General features: G+C 38.8%; 1 protein-coding gene across 2 annotated transcripts in view; it reads right to left on the reverse strand.

The window, feature by feature from the left end:
- The window catches only part of robo2 (roundabout, axon guidance receptor, homolog 2 (Drosophila)), a 655,443-nt gene that overhangs the window by 117,599 nt on the left and 520,365 nt on the right, over positions 1-17,479 (reverse strand). For both annotated transcript variants that reach the window (XM_049467120.1, XM_049467121.1), the window contains exons 3-5: positions 9,158-9,315; positions 8,645-8,765; positions 7,189-7,327 (exon numbers count right to left, since the gene is read on the reverse strand). In XM_049467120.1, coding sequence (XP_049323077.1) covers positions 7,189-7,327; positions 8,645-8,765; positions 9,158-9,315 — 418 coding nt within the window. The remainder of the gene's footprint in view (positions 1-7,188; positions 7,328-8,644; positions 8,766-9,157; positions 9,316-17,479) is intronic.

The following is a 17,479-nucleotide window of genomic DNA, read 5'->3' on the forward strand; positions in this document are numbered from 1 at the left end:
GCCGAGTGTGTCACACTGCATTACAGTGGCCTTTACCCGGAGAATGATCCTTTATGGGACCACACACACACACACACACACACACATACACACCTACACACATACGTTTTAATAAAAAGTCATAGATCCGTAGAACACACACACAGAGCACAGAGTTATAAATATGGCTCATTTATGTACAGTACCAGTCATTTTTAAACACACCTCTTCCCATTCAATATATTTTCTTTCATCTATACTGAAACACATGCAGAATTATTTTATACACACCAGAATATGTTTCATACTTTAGACTTTTCTAAGTAGCTCATTTATCTTTGAGGACAGATCTGCACACTCTTTGTATTTTAATCTCAGTGTCTTCATGAGGGAGAGTCACCTGGAATCGTTTTCTCAGCATCTTGAAGGAGTTTCTGGAGGTTGCTGCTTTTCCTTCATGCTGTGAAGCTCCAGCTCATCCCAAATCACCATTAGATCATACGTGCCCCCAAATTGGTTTGATTTATTTTTAATAGTATCTACAATTTCTACAATGTAGAAAAAATAAATAAGTAAATTAATTAATAAAAAATAAAAAAAAAACATTGAATGAGGAGAGGTGTTAAATGAGAGAATGTATTTATGGGCAATGTCACATATTATTAATGCTACGACAAAATTTAGTTCCTCCAAAAACCCAGAAAAAGGCACCTTAATTTTTAATAGCAATATTTATTTAGTTATGCCAAAAAGTCAAAAAGATTATGGATAATGGAGATGCAAGGTTTTTGCCGGACAGCAACAATTTATTAAATTTTATTTATGCTTGTACTAGATACATAAGAAGGTAAGTTTTTGATTTTTCATCACTTTTTATAGTGCTGGTCAATTAAATAAGGGATCACAACCCATAAATGTTTTTTTTTTTCCTGATAAGTATCTCTAATGTTATTGGTGTTAAAATATTGTTAAATCATACTGGTTTATATATATATATTTTTCTGGAATTTCTATCACTTTTCACATCACAATCTGATAAAAAATAAGCATTAAAAAGCATTTTAATAAGAATAATTATTAAGTAAAATTCAGCTTCAACTAGGCTTCTTAAAATATTAAGATTTGTGATTTTTTGTGTTCTCTTCCATTTCGAAGACACTAATCATAAAATGATTATTAACATTAACATTGTAGGATAAGACAGATTTTATTTTTTATATTTTTTGTTTAAATATAATATACACACACATACACACCCACACACACACACTTACACACACATCCTCATGAAAGCCTCTGTAGAGGTCAGTCAGGTCAGGTCAGGCTACAGACCCTGAGTACTGAGGGGCAGATATGATGTGGGTGGGTTAGCGGGTCTGTGTGCTGAGGTGGATTTAGGCCCCACACAGCGAGCCCCTGGGCTGCTGCAGATAAGCCCCCAGCTTTTGGAGTCTGTGTCTCTCTCCGGGCTTCTCAGCTCCTCAGCTTCTCTTTTTACTCTTCTTTCTATCTCTCCTCATGAAAAACACGCTGTTTTTTTACCTCCTCTTCTTCCCCTGCTCATTAGCTAAACATGATTCTGCTCATCTTTATCTGCTCCCCGTGGGTCTCAGGCTGAGCACCCCCAGGCCTCGGTGTGTATTCCGCAGATACTAGAGCTGCTGTGTTCGGGGTTACGGGAGTCTTACCGCTGCCAGCGCTCTGCTGCTGTTTACACAAATACAGCTTAGCACAATAATAACGACTGCAGAGCTCCTGCACTGTGGAAAAAACTCACGTTACAGAGCGCTGTACATTTCAGGTGACATTTGTGTTGTTTCTGTGTAAAAGGTCCCACTGTCAGAATAAATAAGGTGAATTTTTTTATTGTGTAATGAAGCTAAGTTTAGAAATATGGCCTTTTTTTGTTGTCGGCATTTCTAGTCTGACTAGTTCTAATTAGCTACTGCAACATGCTGTAGCTTAGCTTGGTAGCTTAGCATTTTAAACTGCTACATTGAATGCTACACTCACTGTGTTTATACAGTACAGCCTGGTTTTGCTATTTATAGGTTTATATTTGAGTAAAATAAACATTATTGTTTTATTCTATAAACTACGGACAACATTTCTCCCAAATTCCAAATAAACATATTGTCACAGATGCAGAGCTTTTAGACCTCAAATAATGCAAAGAAAACAAGTTCATATTCATACAGTTTTAGGAGTTAAAATCAATATTTGGTGAAATAACCCTGTTTTTTAATCACAGTTTTCATGCATATTGGCATGTTCTCCTCTACTAGTCTTACACACTGCTTTTGGATAACTTTATGCCACTCCTGGTGCAAAGATTCAAGCATTTCAGCTTGGTTTGATGGCTTGTGATCATCCATCTTCCTCTTGATTTTATTCCAGAGGTTTTCAATTTGTTAAAATCAAAGAAATTCATATTTTTTTCCAAAGCTGAATAAGTACAAAGCTATTGAGACACCTGCTCATTCATTGTTTCTTCTGAAATCAAGAGTTGATTCTGCTTTTTTTGGGGGGAATAAACTGTCTCTACTACCCAGTGAAGGATTAGATTTTGGAACATTTCTGGCGTATTGCTATCTTGGCAACAGAAAACACTGATGGACCACTGACTGATTCAAAACAAAACAAAATACAAATAAAATAGCTGTCCTGGTAAATGACGTGCTCGTGCACTTTCTCACAGTATAAACGAGCAAGTCAGTTTCCTTTGCTGAGAAGTGCAAGAGTGCTGCGCCACTAAAATACCAATCCGCCAAAGTCAGGATACACTGACACGCCCTAAATCAAGTTGCACAGTTGACTGCTCTCACAAAAATTGCTAAAATAAGGCCCCTTATCCCCAACTCCTCCCTCAAAAGTATATATATTTTTAAGATGCCATAATTCGATAGAACACAGTTCCACTGCTTCACAGCTCAATAATGGAGGGATTTATACCCCTCTAGACCAGGCTTGGCATTAGGCTAGGCATGATGCCAACAAGTTCACACTTACAGTATCTGCTCCAGAGAAACCTCTTCTATACAGGGGCTAGAAAAGATGTGCGTATGCATGTGCGTCACAACTGTGTAAGCAATGGGTGCAACTTAATGTAGCTTAATGCATTAATGCATAATTCTGTAAATGTGTTTCTCTCTCTTTCTCTCTCTCTCTCTTTCGCAGTGTGTTATTAAAATTGTATAACCTGAAGGTGAACTGTTTTCCATGACTGTCTATCAAACATAGCTCCTTTGATGTTAGACATTTAGATAAGCAGAGAGAGAGAGAGCGATAGAGTGTGCAAGAGAAAGAGAGAGAGAGAGAGAGAGAGAGAGAGAGAGAGAGAGAGAGAGAGATTAAAAGTGACGCTCCCACATGCAGGCAACAAAGGGAGCTGAGAATGTCAAAATTAAAATGGTCTTCAGCTTCAAAAAAACAAAGGAAATATAATAATAATGATGAAACACATGTTTTTCCTCGTCTAGGTCTCATGGTAATTATGAGCAGCATGATTATGATTAATTCAATAATTCGATTGTCATTGTTTCCTACCCCAAACCTAATTAACTTCTAAATGCGCTTTACGAAAACAAGAAAGGAAAAGAGTGCTGGCTTCGTTAATGTCAGAGTCAGTAAATGCAGTGCTGGCTCTAATAATGAACACTGGGGCTGATAGGAGAATCATTTAGATTAATGCAATTATTTCACAGAAAAAAACACATTCACCACTATTTTCATAAAGCTACAATGAACAATGTACAATACAATGGAGTTCTACTTAAAAATAAAAACAACTCCATGGTTAGCTTAAACTGGTCAAGCTGGTTGAGCTGGTTGACCCGCATATGGTACGTGTCTGTTTGAGGTTTTGCTGGTCTACAATTACAATTAGTCTCACCAAGCTAGACCATCAGTATGAACAGCAAGACCAAGCTGGTTGACCAGCATGACCAGGATAACCAGCATGATCAAGCTGGTTGACCAGCATGACCAGGATAACCAGCATGATCAAGCTGGTTGACCAGCATGTCCAATATAACCAGCAAGACCAAGCTGGTTGTCCCATATGATAAAGCTGATTGACCAGCATGACCAGGATAACCATCAAGACCAAGTTGGTTGACCAGCATGGGCAAGATAACCAGCATGATCAAGCTGGTTGACCAGCATGTCCAAGATAAACAGCAAGACCAAGCTGGATGACCAACATGACCAAGATAACCAGCATGATCAATCTGGATGACCAACATGACCAAGATAACCAGCAAGACCAAGCTGAATGACCAACATGACCAAGATAACCAGCATGATCAAGCTGGTTGACCCTTATGTTGAAGCTGGTTGACCAGCATGACCAGGATAACCAGCAAGACCAAGCTGGTTGACCAACATGACCAAGATAACCAGCATGATCAAGCTGGTTGACCAGCATGTCCAAGATAACCAGCAAGACCAAGCTGGTTGAACTATATGATGAAGCTGGTTGACCAGCATGACCAGGATAACCATCAAGACCAAGTTGGTTAACCAGCATGGACAAGATAACCAGCATGGCCAAGCTGGTTGATAAGCATGACCAGGATGACCAGCATGACCAAGCTGGACGACCAGCATGACCAGGATCACCAGGATGCACTATGCTGTCAGGTCTACCTGTATAGTTTTTTTTTTTTTTTTTTTTTTTTTTTTTTTTTTTACCAGCTTTTTTTTTACCAGCTAAGATCATTCAAAATGTGTTAAGTGTGATAACCCAACATAAAGACCTAAACAAAAATCAACATATTGTTGTCTAAGTAGGGCACACTGTATGGTAAATTCTTGAAATGTCTAAATTCTTGAAAGTTTGGCAGAGATACACCCTGATAATGAATTCTAGAATATGTCTGGTTGGTTATCATTTGTCTGAGTTCAAACAGGCATACCATACCAGTATCCAGTAGAGCTGTATCTGATGCAGCTGAATTCACACTGTTAACACTGGCTGGTCCAAACTTATGAAACTACTGGTACTATAAATATATATATATATATATATATATATATGACAAGTTTTGGCTCGTCTCATAAAGTGCCTATTTTCTAGAAACAATATGGTTTGTGTGTGACAGCAGCATTACACAGGACCTGCTCTGCTTTTGCTTTATATTGACTTTTTGATCATTTAAGATCCTCATGATGTCCCTGGTCTTACCTGATGGATCCTGTGGAGGAGTAAAGGTTTGGGAGTAGCTGCAGGGCGGGATTAGTCTAAAGGCATTCTTCATCTCTGGCCCTCTGTAAGACTAAGTCTGGCTCTGAATGAAGAAGCCTCAGGGCACAGGAAGCGTCTGAGCCCTCTCAGCCTGCGCCAAATGCTCACCTGTGGCTCGGTATATAGGGCTCTGTGCGTATGGATACGCTTAAGCTCATTGTCCTAGCCTTGGGGACCTGGCTCACAGAAAAGGCATCAGAGAGAATGAGGCCCGGCTCAAAGAGAATGAGCAGATGATAGCAGGACAGAGGTCATTAACCCTTAGTCTGAAACACCTCACAGCTCCACAGTCTCATAGCACGGGGGTTTATATGTTATAGTCACTAGATGATGTAGGGTAGTTAGCATGGGTGTAGAGGTGGGCTTTCACAGAGGTGTTCGGATCTTGTTTTCCAGTTTTTTTGTAAAAAATCAGATCAGATTTGGGCCTATACCTCTTTTTATTTTTTTTTTTGTTTATAATAGGTCTATGGACTATGGACTAAAACATGTTCATGAAGTTCTTTACACAAAAACACTCTCATATATAAAGAGATCTCATCAGCTCTATTATCGCTAGTTTCAGTCCCTTTCAGAATGAGCCGTTTAAGGGCTCTGTCACTTTTATGCAAATAAGCTGTTGCTGGCTACGCAATGAATATGATTAGCATTTACCACATGTAAGTGTTAGCTTGTGTGAGTAGGCAAATTACAAACAACCAGTCCATGCTTAACTCATCATTATTTGAAAGTATTTACTAGGCTCCCTCACCTGCTGACTTGCCACAGACAATAGGTACAGCTCCCTTCATAGACAGTCTAAATAATTAAGACTATGTGAGTACTGATCTTAATCGTAAAATTATTAAAAATCTATATATTAATATCTTTAGAAAATGAGTCTACTAAAATATTGTTATATTACGACACTTAATATTATCTTAATACTAAAGTACTGATAGAATGGCTAAAAAGTATTTAAAGTAATTTAACAATTTTTTAAGAGTAATACAGTTAAAAACGTAACTGAGTACCAACATTTTACACTATAAGGCGCACTTAAAATTCTTTAATTTTACCAAAAATCATCCGAGTGCCTTATATGTATTAATACAATTTACCAGTCAGGCATTAAGGAGCAGTAAAGCCACTCTGCTGAAGTACAGTGTTATACAGGAGTTTTAGTTTAGCTCTCCAGCAGTATTAGCATTAGCTGGTAACTGCGCAAAGCGCTAGCTTTTTGGCCGGTCAGATGTTAGTATTATCGGCCTGTAGTTTGCTGCTAACCCTGGCTAGCACTGCTGGAGCCGCATTAGCATTAGCCGCTAACCACACAAAGCACTAACTCTTTTGCCGTTCAGAGGTGAGTATATCAGACTGTAGCCTGCATGTTTACAGTGTTAAAATAAGCTATTGGTCATATCTAATATCATCCTAGCTAATATCATCCTGGCTTACCGGAGCACTCAGGGTTCCTCTGTGTAGCTCTGTTGGGCAGCATTAGCTGCTAGCGGTTAGCCGCTAATGCTAATGCTCTAGCATTAGGGGAAATCTGTAAATCTAAGCTTACTGTAAATAAATGGAAGAGCCTTACTCACCCAAATATAAACAGTTTTTTTAGGAGAGAAATCTGTGTAGATTAACATCCAGTGCTCCTTAGACTTTTTTTAAAGAGTTTTATTTCCTTAACATAGCTTCACAAGTCCGAATTTAGCAGGAAATCATTCCTACAACTAGTTTATAAGTTCTAGTGTCGCATAAAATTCGCCTCATCTAGAAAAACAGACAGAAAAGAGCCAGATTAGGCTTAGCATTCCAGGATTTCCCTTATGATGTATAGATATGTGAAGACCACTGAGGTGTGAGACAGAGCTCCTGACAGCAGTACAGAAGTGGATACAGTGTCTGTATAGTCATACAGTCTCTATATAAAGAGAAGTGGAAGGATGCAGTTTAAGAAATGTGTTTTCCCACTGATCTCTCACCTTCCTCGAGCGACATCCACGTCATCCTTTCTCCAGCGGACAGACGGCTGAGGGTCTCCCTGCACCTGGCAGCGAAACTCCACCGCCTCATCCTCCAGCACCACCTGGTTTATGGGCCTCCGCAGGAACGTGGGCCGCTCTGGAGAAACAGGGGGGAAAATAATAAGGAGGGATTAAACATCATTCACCTGCACCTGTGCATCATTCACTCACAGCTACGTACATAATGATACCAGAGCTATTGAGAACTGAGGATGAGTCTGGACAGGTCCTGCCTGACTTCAGTGTGTAAAGAAGTAGGAAACGGGTGTCAGACATGATGCGGATAACATGTGTAAGTAGGAATGTGCAGCAGAAACACAGTATTAATAGTAAAGTGTTTGACATGTATAGACCCAGTAAATCATTACTACTCTAAACACTGACCGATTTGATTTAAACATCATTCTGAGCATCATTGTTATCCCTTTCATCTGTGAAGAATCTGTTGGTTGGCCCATACTACTCTCTTATAGAGACATAATGCAGATAAAGAGTAAAATAATAATACATTTCTGTATGATAATCCTGATTTAAAGGGAGGCATGCAAAATAGCCCCTTAAAAACATATTCATAAAAAAAACCCTAAAATAATAACAAAAAATATCTAATAATAATCTAAATGTACAGTATCTGTATTGCAGTCATGTAAGTTGGCTTGGTTTATTTTTTCTTATTTAAAGTTGTTTACAATCTTAATTGGCTTTGGTTTATTTAATATATATATATATATATATATATATATATATATATATATATATATATATATATATATATATATATATATATTTTTTTTTTATTTTTTTTATTTTTTTTTTTTTATAAGTTTTATAGGTTTTTACTTTTTGAACTTTAAACTGCCTTAAACTTTTTTTCTTTATTTGCTTTCTCTTTTTTTATTTTATTCATTTTCCTCTGTTTATTTAATTGTATTTACTTATTAATGTAACCTTAAAAGCTTGGCTAAACCCAAAAAATAATAAATGAGGGTCACGTTTAGTGTATTTCTTTAATTTGTGAATTTTATGTGTCCTTAAACTTCCATATTTGTGATTGTTTTCATCTGTTTTACTTTATTTTTCTAATTTACCTTTGATTGATTGACTGATTGATTGATTGATTGGTTGGTTGGTTGGTTGATTTGTTGGTGGATTTATTGGTTGATTGGTTGGTTGGTTGGTTGGTTGGTTGGTTAATCTTTAGATTGATTGGTTGGTTGATTGATTGATTGATTGATTGGTTGGTGGATTTGTTGTTTGATTGATTGATTGATAGACGGATTGATTGATTGATTGATTGGTGGATTTGTTGGTCGATTGGTTGGCTGGTTGATTTGCTGGTTGATTGGTTGACTGGTTGGTTGATTTGTTGATTGGTTAGTTGGTGGGTTAGTTGATAAAATACACCAGTCCTTACCAAAAACAGTGACCTGGGCTGTCTCGCTATCCCTTTCTCCCACCATGTTGGTGCCCACACACACGTACATCCCAGCATCACTCTTCCTTGTGTTTGAAATCATCAGCTTTCCTCCTCGAATCTGCAATAAAACACACAATCAGTCACAGTTCATATGCACTGGGAGTGCACATGCTAAGCCCTATACCACTGGGTTTTAACGTAATTAACATTCAGTGTTGGGATGACCTGAAATCTGTTCCATCAATCTAGATAATTAACCCTCTACTACCTATTATATTGCTGTAGATTTTTTCAGAGTATCTGGCTTTATCTCATTTAATATGTACAAATATGCAGAGCTTTCAGAACTCAAATAATGCAAAGAAAACAAGTTCATATTTATTAAGTTTTAAGTGATCGGAAATCAATATTTGGTGGAATAACCCTGGTTTTTAATCACAGTTTTCATGCATCTTGGCATGTTCTCCTCCACCAGTCTTACACACTGCTTTTGCAGATGTTAGCACCTACCTTGATCCTGTCTTCCTTTTCATCGATCCGCACTTTGTCCTTTTTCCAGAAGATGGTGGGCTCCGGATGGCCGCGAGGGGGGACGCACTCCAGAATGGCCGGCTCTCCTGCTGCAACCACCACGTCTGTTGGATTCTGTCTGAAGTCATCCCGCAGCACTGAGAGAGAGAAGGAGAGAGAAAAGAGCAAGTTTAGTTTGCTGGACTTTGCTGCATTTACTGGACAAAAGTACTGTATATTGGGGCGTCATCTGCTCATACATTGTTTCTTCTGAAATCATGGGTAAAAGTGTGTACATATTTATATATATATATATATATATATATATATATATATATATATATATATATATATATATATATTGTATAAAGAGTTAGTGAGGTCAGGTTGTTGGATGATCACCCCCACACCATCTCATTCACAACTCATCCCAAAAGAAATGCTGAAGGGAGCACCATCATTTCAGAGAACGCGGTTCTACAGTTCAATGCTGAGGGGATTTCGGTATTACTTGGTTTGGTGCCAATTGGTTCATGTTAGCTGCTACTAGAACAGAGTCCTATCTATTTCATTGGTAGTACTTCTCTACAGAGGCTAGAAAATATCAGCAATGGGTGTACACTAAAAAAATTATGAGTAAAATTTACTTTAAAAAAAGTTTCTCAACTTTCTGCATTTGCTTTTTTTAAGTAAATTTAATTTCAGATAAATTTAAGTAACTTCAACTCAGTTTCAAGGCTTGGATGTTACATTTTAGGTAATATTGTATGCAGAAATTAATTAAAGTTTACTAAAAGAAAGGATTGAATGAAGCTCAGTTCACCTATTTTATTTTATGTAACATTTAAGTCTTGAAACCAAGTTGAAGTTGCTTAAATTTATCTAAAAATTTAATTTACTTTAAAAAAAGCAAAAAGTAAATTTTAGGCATCATTTTTTTTCAGTGTACAGTAACTTGAAATAGGAAAACATTTGGACATACTGTATAAATTATGGTATATTTGATAGAGATATAAATATAGAGAGACTGATTTCCATTAAAATAAGCAAATGACCTATCCTGAACGCATTACAGTGACAGGTTATACATGACAGCTATCATAAATTCTCATTTTAATATCATTTCAATTCATAATGAAGCCATATTCCTTTGCCTTGTAAAGCACCTCAAGCGGCTCATCTCTACACATCCCGTCACAACGTCAGATGCTCGTCTTTGTGTGGCGAGTGTGATGCTATTTGAAGTTTCATTTGACTGGGCAAGCACAAGTAAAAGCTAATTGGAGTTAATGGGCCTCCCTATGGAGACAGCAGTACAAACACTGAGAGAATGCCCTCCAGCTCACTGTCACTCATATGCAGGAGCGGGAGTCAGTGGGTGGCTAAATCAGTACACACTGCTCTCTAATCACCCTTAGGTAAACTCTTTCATCTCACAGGCTGGGTGTCCAATCAGAACGAGTGTAGCGAAGAGTCTTAACATTGAAGCACAGGCGGGGGGTCACGTCATTATCAGCACTAACCAAACAAAATAACCAAATCAACCAACCTGTACCTCCATAATCAACATGCCTCACAGGCAACAATGCAGCTATTATAGGTCGACATGATTTCTGTCATGCTATAAATGTGGACACGTAATTATAATAGCTTATGGTTGTGCGCTGTTGCGCTCTTATGCATATCAAATCCTTACAATTCCAATTTCTTTTTTTTTTTTTTTTGACAAACAGTAAAATGTTGGAGGCCCAATTTTCCAAAAAAAGCATCTTAGCATTAAGAACATCTTAGCCTGGAGAGAGAAACGTGCTAAGTGTGAAGCTCACTCGACCATGTAAGTATCATCTTAGTGCTAAATCCTCGCTAACCTTCATTTGGGTAGAGTTAACCTCATATTTATATCAAATTTTACCTAAAATAATGAGCTGAGACACACGAAAAAAGGTCAGGTTTACATAACATTTATTAAAACATCATACAATAAGTAGACTATATACTTTCTTTAGGAATTCAGTTATTTGTTTACTGTATATAATTGACTGCCTGGCCACAGGGTTGTAGGCCATAAGAGCAAGTTACCATTTTTCTGTACTGAAAGGTCAACCCAAGCTAAACTTTCCTAAATATCCAATGGAAAAATAGCTCTGGTCAACAATACAACACACTAATGGTGAGTTAGGGGTAGGGGACATGCCTATTATGCAAATAAATTATGCCCGGAACCAGTAAGGAAGAAGTACTTTTGTGTAACGTACTAATGGGTGAAGAAAAAAGTAAATTTTACCTTATTTTTTTAACTTATGTCTTAGCTGTTCAATGTAGGTGAGATTTACTCACAATATGGAGAGCAAATTGTTTCCTATTCTTTAAAGTAAATTTTAAAGTAAAGTTTTTTTTTTTTTTCTTCAGTGCAGCATTCTACTACTTGACTTGACTTGACTTGATTCTGTAGCTTCCATTGGGCATGGCAAAAGTCATGGGCAAGATACTAGTCCCAAACCCCATGTTTTTTTGTATGTTAGTGTATTATTAAATATATGACTGTTTTCACCTGCTATCGATGTGTGTTTCATATCTAAATTGGATTTCACCTGATTCTACTTTCTCACAAGTTCTCTCAAGTTCCAGAAAATTTTGAATAAAGAAGAGGAAGAGGGGTTCATCAATGCGGTAGAACAATCAATGGTTTGCTCATGCTCACAACAAAACAATTTAAATCACAAGAGATCACACTGTGTTATAGTATCAGCTATGGTCTATCAACTACTAGGAAATAATATATTACACCTTAATTTTCATTTAACTTAATAGGTATTTTGATTGTACAACTCTGGAAAAAATAAGAGACTACTTAAAAACGGATGGATGATCACAAGCCATCAAACCAATCTGAACTGCTTAAATTTTTGCACCAGGTGTGGCATAAAGTTATCCAAAAACAGTGTGTAAGACTGATGGAGGAGAACATGCCAAGATGCATGAAAACTGTTCCACCAAATATTGATTTCTGAAACTTTATGAATATAAACTTGTTTCCTTTGCATTATTTGAGGTCTGAAAGCTCTGTTATTGCAGCCATTTCTCATTTTCTGCAAATAAATGCTTTAAACAACAATATTTTATATACAGTGCCCTCCATAATTATTGGCACCCCTGGTTAAGATGTGTTCTTTAGCTTCTCATAAATTGAGTTTTGTTCAAAATAATATAGGACCACGATGGGAAAAAAGTAAAGTCCAACCTTTAACTCAAGTAAATTTTAAGGGGGAAATAAAATCCCTGACTAAGAAATAATTATTCTTCATAAAATCACCTGTTCCACAATTATTGGCACCCCTAACAATTCTTAGGAAATAAATTTAATAAAAGTATTTCTGTCACTTCTACAGTAGTTTACGAAGTTGATCAGAGTATGTAGGAACATTTAATTAGTAATTCACAACTTCCTGTTTCCCTGGGGTATAAATATGACGTGACACAGAGGCCATTTATCTTCAACATGGGAAAGACAATGGAACATACCATTCAAGTGAGGCAGATGTGTGTTGACCTTCACAAGTCAGGCAATGGCTACAAGAAAATCGCTACTCGCCTACACCTGTCCATATCTACTGTCAGAGGAATTATTAAGAAGTTTAAAACAACTGGAACAGTGGTAAACAAGCCTGGACGAGGACGCAAGTTTATTTTGCCACCACGCACAGTGAGGAGGATGATAAGAGAAATAAAAAGTTCTCCAAAGCTCACTGTTACAGAATTGCAACAAATGGTAGCTTCTTGGGGTCACAAAGTCTCCAAAACAACCATCAGGCGCTATCTACATGCCAACAAGCTGTTTGGGAGGCATGCACGGAAGAAACCATTTCTCACTCACAATCATAAACGCAAACGTTTGGAGTTTGCTAAGCGGTACTATGACTTCAACTGGGACCGTGTGCTTTGGTCAGATGAAACAAAGATAGAGCTTTTTGGCAACAAATGCTCTAAGTGGGTCTGGCGTAACACAAGAGCTGAGTATGCAGAAAAGCACCTCATGCCCACTGTGAAATACGGCGGGGGATCAGTGATGCTGTGGGCCTGTTTCTCTTCTAAAGGCCCTGGGAACCTTGTTAGGGTGCATGGCATCATGAATGCTCTAAAATACCAGGACATTTTAAAACAAAATCTGGTGGCTTCTGCTCGAAAGCTGAAGATGCGTCGTCACTGGGTCTTTCAGCAAGATAATGACCCTAAACATGTGGCCAAATCTACACAGAAATGGTTCACCGCACACAGAATCAAGCTCCTCCCATGGCCATCTCAGTCCCCAGACCTCAACCCCATTGAAAACCTGTGGGGTGAGCTGAAGAGGAGAGTGCAGAGGAGAGGACCCAGGTCGTTGGATGATTTAGAGAGAATGTGCAAAGAGGAATGGTCAAAGATCCCTCTTTCTGTATTCTCCCATCTTGTGAAACATTACAGGAGAAGATTAGGTGCTGTTTTGTTGGCAAAAGGGGGTTGTACAAAGTATTAACATCAGGGGTGCTAATAATTGTGGCACACATGATTTGATGTTAAATAATTATTTCTTAATGTGGGATTTTTTTCCTACTGAATAAATTCACTTGAGTTAAAGGTTGTATTTTACTCTTTTTTTCCATCGTGGTCCTATATTATTTTGAACAAAACTCAATTTATGAGAAGCTAAAGAACACATCTTTATTGGCACCAGGGGTGCCAATAATTATGGAGGGCACTGTATGTTAATTTTACTCAAACATACACCTATAAATAGCAAAATCAGAGAAACTGATTCAGAAACTGAAGTGGTCTCGTACTTTTTTTCCAGAGCTGTATATTAACAAATAAGCAGTGCTCTCTGACCACATGTAAAGTCGTAAGCTGAGCAAGCCATGCTAAAAAACACAACAATAGTGAAGAACCTCTGTGAAGCCTTTTTTTTTTGCTTCATCTGCCACAAACCTACAGAACTATGAGTGGGGAATTCTGATAGGGCTTCTCCTTGACAAACACACAAACCCACAAACTTCCACACACATGGCTGCATGCAGAGGGATGAAAGCAGTATGTAGGGATGAGGGAGGGGTGTTAGATTAAGGGCTCGCAGGTTTCAAGCAGAAGTCCCATGTGGTTTGGAGGCGAGAGAAGACAGCGCTGCTGGAATAACAGGTCCCAGTGCGGAGCCTCCCTGCCACTGATTCTGGAGCCCCTCTACACTCCTCTGCATTCGTTTATTTATCTACGTGGAGGAGACAGGGCCATGGGGCAGGGGAACAGGCTACCATATCTAAACCCAAGATCACACACTCACGTGAAACATACAAAACGAAGAACGGGGGGCGGGCTAAAAAAAAAATAAGATGGGGGTGAAACTGAAACAAAGTAGAATTTTAAGCGGCTGGAATCAGTGTCGGCTTAGCGGGTAGAGAGAGAAGGAAAGAGAGAAAGAAAGAAAGAAAGAAAGAAAGAAAGAAAGAAAAAGCTGCTCCTTTGCTTTGGAGCGATACAGCAGCGCCGACTCCAGAGACTGGGGCTTTGTCTTCCAAATTGGAACCCTGCGGTCTAAAAGCACTCACCCTGCTGGGGAATGTGCTTCATGCTGATGGCTGGAGTTAGCAACAGCATAACAGGCAAAATGGCCTTGTTTCTTTTATGGCCTATGGATCTGTTCTCAATTCATATACAGATTCATAACAGCAATACAACCAGAGCAGACCGAGGCCTGGATCTGTGTGAGTAAACACAGTTAAAGCTGGATCTAAAGCTGGATCTCTCTGAAACCAGTCCTGCTCCTGCATTTAGTTAACTGACTGGTAGGTAGATAGACCAAAAGGCAGCTATACAGATAGCTTAGTTGGTTAGTTGGATGGGTGGATAAAGGAATGGATAAAAGACAAAGACATAAATGGAACAGAGAGGTGGATGGATGAATGAATGAATGAATGAATGAATGAATGAATGAATGAATGAATGAATGAATGAATGAATGGACGGATTAATAGATGCATGGATGGATTGATGGATGGATGGATGAATAAATGGATGGATTGATGGATTGATGAATGAATAAACAATAAATGAATGAATGAATGAATGAATGAATGAATGGATGGATGGACAGATGGATGGATGGATAAAAGAAAGAGTGAACTTGTGGATAAGTAGATGAAAAATATAGAAAGGACAGACAGGTGAATGAACAGGTCAGGTAGATGGATGAATGAATGAATGACTTGATGAATGGGTGCATGGATTGAAGGATGGGTGGATGGAGGATGGATGGATATATAAAAGAAAGAATGAACTTTTGGATAAGTAGATTGATTGATTGATTGACAGACTGATAAGAAAGTCAGCATGGTAAGGATAGATGGATAGAAGGATGGGTAGGTAAATGAAAAGCTAGCAAGGCACACAGGCAGACAGACAGACAGACAGACAGACAGACAGATAGATAGATAGATAGATAGATAAGGTGCCAAAACGTCTGCATAAGCCTGTATTAGTAGGCATATTATTAAATGTACACAGTCTGCTATACTATATAAACATAGTTTATATTAATGTAAAGAAGATATATATATATATATATATATATATATATATATATATATATATATATATATATATATATATATATATATATATATTTTTTTTTTTTTTTTTCCTAGATAAGACAGAAGGCACAACTCCAGGATCTACAGAGCATTCTTCCTCAGTCTTGTAGATCAGGTGAAGGTAGGAGAGATGTAATTGCACTTTCTTTCCAAAAGCCTTCACTGCCCCAGACTTTTCCCCAGTCTTTAGCTCTCTCTCTTTCTTCTCGGGGCGTCTCTCTGTGCCTTCCCCTCTGATGAATATTTATGTATTTCTCCATCTCTCCCCCACACGCTGCTGAGAGCTGCATCTGTCTGAGGCTGGAGGCTAAAAAGGCCAAATCTTCTCTCGCTTCCATCCCTCTCTTCTCCTCTTCCTCCCGCAGTGCTGTTGTTTATTTATCTGTTTGTTATTTATTTATTTATTGGGCGGGGGAGGGAGCTGCTAAGCAGGCTAAATTAGCACTTTTGCCCTTTCTCTGGCATCACCTCAGATTCGGAGCTGCGAGGTGGAGGAGCGAGGCGAGGCGAGGCGAGTCGAGGCGTGCGTGGAGAAGCTCGGGAAAGGAAAGCTGAAACGGGGGCCGCGTGCCAGGGAAAGAAAAAGACGACATATGCTACTCTGCGCTTAACTGTGTTTTCGCATACGTATCCGCGCAAGCTGCGCCAAAGGCAATTAGTGCGTCTGCGTGTGTTGCTGCACGCTGCGTGCTTCAGTTAGCTGAATAAAGGTGCTGGGAGCAATTCCGCGCTCCGATTCACCCGCTGTCGCTGCGACACTTCAGCCGGCTGTGACTGAGAGCAACAGTTTCTCATCAGTTCCGTAATAATACGTCAGCCTGTTTTAATAAGAGAACAAGATGTTCCATTAGTGTGAGGAAACTCAACAATACACAAGCTGTCGGAGCGGGCGGCGCACAATCTTTTCACAGCCAGTTTATGAATCTGGGGAAAAGAAAACTTCACCTGGCACCAGCTGACAGACGCAACCATCTACAGGTGCACAAGTGGTAGCAGGTAGAGGTCAAATGCGGAATCACTTTCCTTACTAAACACCTGCAGCCCTACACCACTCATACTGATGCCACTCATGCTGATGCTGTGCGGTGTGTGTTTGCAGAGCTAAGTCAGTATGTGGGTGCATGGGTGCTAATTCCATGTTTAATAATAAGAAAGAACATAAAGTTAAAAAAAAAAAAAAGGTTTCCCAGAACTGACACTTGTGGGATGCCACAGGCAATTCCTTTTTCTTAATGCATAAGATGTGATAAGTAGCGCCCAAACTACCTATCAGACATGTAGCAGCAAGAGTTGAAGAAGCAAAGGGGTCAAGAGTTGGGTCACTTTACTAACAAACAAGCCCTGCAGACCTACTGCACATGTATAAATGCTAACACACCAGTCCACCATTATCTGTGTGTGTGTATGTGAGTTTGTGTGTGAGTTTGTGTGTGTGTAAGAGAGAGCATTTTTACCACATGCCCAGAGCTATAAGAGCATTTCCATTTCGATCAAACCTCTTAGTCTGAAATAGAAGAGAAAAATAAGGGTCCTAGAACGGATCCTTGAGGAGCACCACAGGCCATTTCATAAAGGTTGGCTTTTCATAAAGGCCAGCCTTAAACTATCATGTCTATCAGACAGGTAAAAGCAGGGAGGGTCAAGAGCGGGGTGGCTTTACTAAACACATCCGCAGCACCATGTGTGTGTGTGTGTGTGTGTGTGT

Source organism: Astyanax mexicanus, chromosome 18 (assembly GCF_023375975.1).
Source record: "Astyanax mexicanus isolate ESR-SI-001 chromosome 18, AstMex3_surface, whole genome shotgun sequence".
NCBI lineage: Eukaryota > Metazoa > Chordata > Actinopteri > Characiformes > Acestrorhamphidae > Astyanax > Astyanax mexicanus.